This window comes from Capsella rubella, unplaced genomic scaffold (assembly GCF_000375325.1).
Source record: "Capsella rubella cultivar Monte Gargano unplaced genomic scaffold, Caprub1_0 scaffold_194, whole genome shotgun sequence".
Classification (NCBI taxonomy): domain Eukaryota; kingdom Viridiplantae; phylum Streptophyta; class Magnoliopsida; order Brassicales; family Brassicaceae; genus Capsella; species Capsella rubella.
In genome coordinates this window covers 1-6108 of record NW_006238734.1, presented here as the reverse complement: position 1 = coordinate 6108, position 6108 = coordinate 1, and the positions used below count along the sequence as shown (strand labels likewise).

Genomic DNA, 6108 nt, shown 5'->3' with positions numbered 1-6108 from the left:
CGAGAATACTTTGAATGTGAAGAAGACTGATAAGGATTTGGATCTGAATAAGAAGTGGTGAATCAGTCTTTGAATCGTATCTTAAGTTTAAGTTATTTAAACCATCAATAAAACTATATATTTGAGTTCTGTTTTTTAATTATTATTACATGTTTGGGTTGGTTTTGACTTCTTGTTGTCATTTCTAATAAATAAAATTTCATTTTCTCTAGTTAATGAATGATTTGTCTTGATATTATTTTGCTCCTTATCGAAACTTATATAGTTGATTCATTCACAACTAAAGAGATCTCGCAATAGCATGGTAATGAATAAACATAAATTTACGAAGTTGGACTCGTAAACTTTTTACATCAAATCAAGTCTTCAAACATGTTTCTATATTATTGGACTTATTGGCACCAAAACCAAACCATTTATATTCTCAAAATTTGTTATTTACATTGTCATTCCTTAGATCACTTCTTTCTTCTTTTTTTTTATCATCATGAATCTCAAACTTTGGTTAAGGTTTTTTCAATGTTTTTTAATTTATTTAAGGAAATATAATCTTCAAAAATATAGAATTTTAAAAATCTGTCAATGTATTCGTTTGGAACATTATTTTTTCGAATCAGAACTAATGAAAGTCAAATTCAACACCAAGTTAAAATTTGACTAGCACGGAAACGAATTTGGCTAAGTTAACGTAAAAAGGAACTAATCTCGCCAAAAAAGAGATTACAAATTCGCTTGGCAACTTAAAACTAAAAAGTAAAGATTGACCAAAACACGTAAATAAAGATTTTTCAAATTTTTTACCCAACTAATTTTTCTAATAAAATTATTTAATAATTTGGGATTTTAAAAATCTAGATTTTCCTAGTTACTATAAAAATTATTTTACTTTTGAGTTATAACAACAGGCTGTAGTACATTCGCAAAATATGCACACACAGCACATATATATGTATGCATATCACTCATAAAAGGATAAACCTATTTAGATAACAATATCGAATAACTAAATATTATTAGCACTAAATTTTATATTCTGGTATATATTAAAAGAGAATTACACATTTAGCGTTCCCAATAATTGACCAAAAATTTTCAAAATTACCCTTCAATCTTTGTCAAGGGAAAATAGTAATCCAAATTAGAGAGGGTAAATTGTGGAATTTCAGAGAAAAAATCGATTACCCGACCCGTTAATCCGACGACCCGCGCGCAAACCAAATTAATTAAAGGAGCAAAATAACCAAGGTTCAATCTATTGTGAAAAGAAGTAAAAGCCAGGTTTTTAAATGGGCTTTACATATTATGCCTATTCCTTTTGGGATTTGTTACATATATCTCATGAAATTGTTTATTCAATATATGAAAAGAAGCAACAACTGAGCCGATTGTCCGGTTTGAAGATTCACTAAGTATTGACCCAAGCCGAAAGCTACGCCGGAGACAACCGGAGTTTTAACGAATGGGATGGGTTTACGGCGAACAGCGAGAAAATGGAGACGGCGAGTGTCTAAAGCCAAAACTTGCGTTGGAGAAGGAAAAAAAGATTTGCGTAACAAAGGAAGCTTTAAGTACAGAGGAAGAGAGAGAGATGAAAGTGCAGAGGAAGATAAGAGGAAACATTGAGAAGGGTTTTGTGTTGTTATTTTTGTGTCTATTAAAAAAATCAAAAATAAATATATATAAAAAAAAAGATGAAGAAGACGAAGACGAAGGTGTAACAATACGGTTATATGTACGTATTTTGTCAGTTTGTGGTCGAAATAGTTTTAATACAAGTACATTGTAACGTGAAGACTGAAAGAAATATGTTTCAAGCTTTGGCTTTTGCAATAAAACTCATTGCAATAAATGTGTTTTTGTTTGATTTCTTTGTTCGTAACTTCTTTCACTTTAATATTTGATTCATTTGATAATTTCAATACATAAATATTTGTATAGTTTTTTTTACTTTTGTTTGTTTTTTTTGTAGTGCTTTTCTAAATCTTAGTCTTATATCCGTGAATTATATTTTATTTATTATAAAGAGGGTTAGATGATGATAATACTATTATGATAATAAGTCGTAGTTATACAAATACAACTAAGATTTATCCTGTGATAGATAATGGGTCCATTTCTTTAACGGACATGCAAAAATGCATAATATAATTTTATTGATTTATATTTTTTTGGTAACAGTCAGAATATTAACTTATCTTCGATATATAGTTATATTACTTTCAATTTTGATTAAAATAATAATAAATGAAGATCAGATTTGGTGATTGAGGGTTGTAAATTTAATTCTTCAACAAACCCGGAATACATACTTACAGAATTAACCTTATTGATTTGAGATCATTAGTTTTAAGACATTGGTTTTTGGCGTATATTCATTCTTTTTAAACAAAGTTAATTAAAAAATAAAAAAGAAAAAATTGTGGGAAATATTTGTTATGCAGAAATTTATGTAAAGTTAAATATTTTTCCACGTAAGATATGTGTAGAGGTAATTATTAGTAGTGAATTTGATTTCAAGCTAATATTGTCCCATCAATTGATTGTATTAAGGCACCAAATAAAGAAAAATGGACATCTGTAAATAAATAAATAAAAAATATTAAAATTAGCACTATTACACGGATGTTTTCTAAATATTATACAAGTGTCAATTCTTAACTAGCCTCCTTGATTGTAAATTAGAAAAAAAAAGTAAACAAAATAAAAGTAAATAAAAAGTTATAAAAAGGAATGAAAAAGTATTAAAAAGAGAAAAAATGAGAAAAAAATAACCCATAATTGAATAGCAAATCTACTCTTGTAGATATAATTATTTTCTTCCATTCAGTCAATGCCAATTTTGATATTTCTTACAAGGTAAGATATAGATTTACATATGTTTGAATTGTGATAATTTTTCCCTAATTCAACCAATCAAATTATATATATAAGGAGGACTAGTCCCCTTAAAAATTATAATCAAACAGAAAAAAAACAAACACAAAGAGAGAAAAAAAAACACTATGACGAGAAAGAAAGTGAAAATGGCTTTTATAGAAAACGAGACCGCAAGAAAATCAACTTTCAAGAAAAGGAAGAAAGGTTTTCTCAAGAAAGCTGATGAGTTGGCAACTCTATGTGACGTTCCCATCTGTGTCGTCGTCAACAGTCCCTACGACGCGGCCCCTGAGGTGTGGCCATCGAGAGAGACGGCTAACAAGGTTGTGGCTCAATGGAGTAAGATGTCAGTGATGGACAAGACCAAGAAGATGGTGAACCAAGAGACTTATCTCCAACAAAGGATCGCCAAAGCAACTGAGTCTTGGAGGAAGGCAAGGAAAGAGAACAAGGAGTTGGAGATGAAGAACATGATGTTTGATTGTCTTAGTACCAAAACTTCTGTTCCTTGTATCCCAAAATGCGATCTTCGTGATTTTGGTTCTGTTATTGAACAACATCTCAAAGATGTTAACCTTAGGATGGAGCATCTGAAGAGGAACGAGGTTGAAGGATCTTCTTCCTCCCTTGTTCATGCTGCTGATGTTGCTACAACATCTACTGTCATACCTATGCTTGAGATGGGTTCTTCATCGGTTGGATTTCACGAAAAGATTCGCGATCAAATCGAGAATACTTTGAATGTGAAGAAGACTGATAAGGATTTGGATCTGAATAAGAAGTGGTGAACCAGTCTTTGAATCGTATCTTAAGTTTAAGCTATTTAAACCATCAATAAAACTATATATTTGAGTTCTGTTTTTTAATTATTATTACATGTTTGGGTTGGTTTTGACTTCTTGTTGTCATTTCTAATAAATAAAATTTCATTTTCTCTAGTTAATGAATGTTTTGTCTTGATATTATTTTGCTCCTTATCGAAACTTATATAGTTGATTTATTCACAACTAAAGAGATCTCGCAATAGCATGGTAATGAATAAACATAAATTTACGAAGTTGGACTCGTAAACTTTTTACATCAAATCAGGTCTTCAAACATGTTTCTATAGTATTGGACTTATTGGCACCAAAACCAAACCATTTATATTCTAAAAATTTGTTATTTACATTGTCATTCCTTAGATCACTTCTTTCTTCTTCTTTTTTTGTCATCATGAATCTCAAACTTTCGTTAAGGTTTTTTCAATGTTTTTTAATTTATTTAAGGAAATATAATCTTCAAAAATATATCATAATTTTAAAAATCTGTCAATGTATTCGTTTGGAACATTATTTTTTCGAATCAGAACTAATGAAAGTCAAATTCAACACCAAGTTAAAATTTGACTAGCACGGAAACGAATTTGGCTAAGTTAACGTAAAAAGGAACTAATCTCGCCAAAAAAGAGATTACAAATTCGCTTGGCAACTTAAAACTAAAAAGTAAAGATTGACCAAAACACGTAAATAAAGATTTTTCAAATTTTTTACCCAACTAATTTTTATAATAAAATTATTTAATAATTTGGGATTTGAAAAATCTAGATTTTCCTAGTTACTATAAAAATTATTTTACTTTTAAATTATAACAACATGCTGTATTATATTCGCAAAATATGCACACACAGCACATATATATATGTATGCATATCACTCATAAAAGGATAAACCTATTTAGATAACAATATCGAATAACTAAATATTATTAGCACTAAATTTTATATCCTCTTATATATTAAAAGAGAATTACACATTTAGCGTTCCCAATAATTGACCAAAGATTTTCAAAATTACCCTTCAATCTTTGTCAAGGGAAAATAGTAATCCAAATTAGAGAGGGTAAATTGTGGAATTTCAGAGAAAAAATCGATTACCCGACCCGTTAACCCGACGACCCGCGCACAAACCAGATTAATTAAAGGAGCAAAATTACCAAGGTTCAATCTATTGTGAAAAGAAGTAAAAGCCAGGTTTTTAAATGGGCTTTACATATTATGTCTATTCCTTTTGGGCTTTGTTACATATATCCCATGAAATTGTTTATTCAATATATGAAAAGAAGCAACAACTGAGCCGGTTGTCCGGTTTGAAGATTCACTAAGTATTGACCCAACCCGAAAGCTACGCCGGAGACAACCGGAGGTTTAACGAATGAGATGGGTTTACGGCAAACAGCGAGAATATGGAGACGGCGAGTGTCTAGAGCCAGAGCTTGCGTTGGAGAAGGAAACAAAGATTTGCGTAACAAAGGAAGCTTTAAGTACAGAGGAAGATAGAGAGATGAAAGTGCAGAGGAAGATAAGAGGAAACATTGAGAAGGGTTTTGTGTTGTTAATTTTGTGTCTATTAAAAAAATCAAAAATAAAATATATAAAAAAAAAGATGAAGAAGACGAAGAAGAAGGTGTAACAATACGGTTATATGTACGTATTTTGTCAGTTTGTGGTCGAAATAGTTTTAATACAAGTACATTGTAACGTGAAGACTGAAAGAAATATGTTTCAAGCTTTGGCTTTTGCAATAAAACTCATTGCAATAAATGTGTTTTTGTTTGATTTCTTTGTTCGTAACTTCTTTCACTTTAATCTTTGATTCATTTGATAATTTAAATACATAAATATTTGTATAGTTTTTTTTTTTACTTTTGTTTGTTTTTTTTGTAGTGCTTTTCTAAATCTTAGTCTTATATCCGTGAATTATATTTTATTTATTATAAAGAGGGTTAGATGATGATAATATTATTATGATAATAAGTCGTAGTTATACAAATACAACTAAGATTTATCATGTGATAGATAATGGGTCCATTTGTTTTACGGACATGCAAAAATGCATAATATAAATTTATTGATTTATATTTTTTGGTAACAGCCGGAATATTAACTTATCTTCGATATATAGTTATATTGCTTTCAATTTTGATTAAAATAATAATAAATGAAGATCAGATTTGGTGATTGAGGGTTGTAAATTTAATTCTTCAACAAACCCGGAATACATACTTACAAAATTAACCTTATTGATTTGAGATTATTAATGTTTAAGACATTGGTTTTTGGCGTATATTCATTCTTTTTTAACAAAGTGAATTAAAAAATAAAAAAGAAAAAATTGTGGGAAATATTTGTTATGCAGAAATTTATGTAAAGTTAAATATTTTTCCACGTAAGATATGTGTAGAGGTAATTAT

General features: G+C 29.3%; 1 protein-coding gene across 1 annotated transcript; it reads left to right on the top strand.

The window, feature by feature from the left end:
* The first annotated feature begins 2972 nt into the window (after positions 1–2972).
* Positions 2973–3737, top strand: LOC17874247 (agamous-like MADS-box protein AGL80). The gene has a single exon (XM_006279055.2). It carries the CDS (start codon positions 3003–3005, stop codon positions 3663–3665), a length of 663 nt encoding a protein of 220 aa, XP_006279117.1. The 5' UTR covers positions 2973–3002; the 3' UTR covers positions 3666–3737.
* The last annotated feature ends 2371 nt before the right edge of the window (positions 3738–6108 follow it).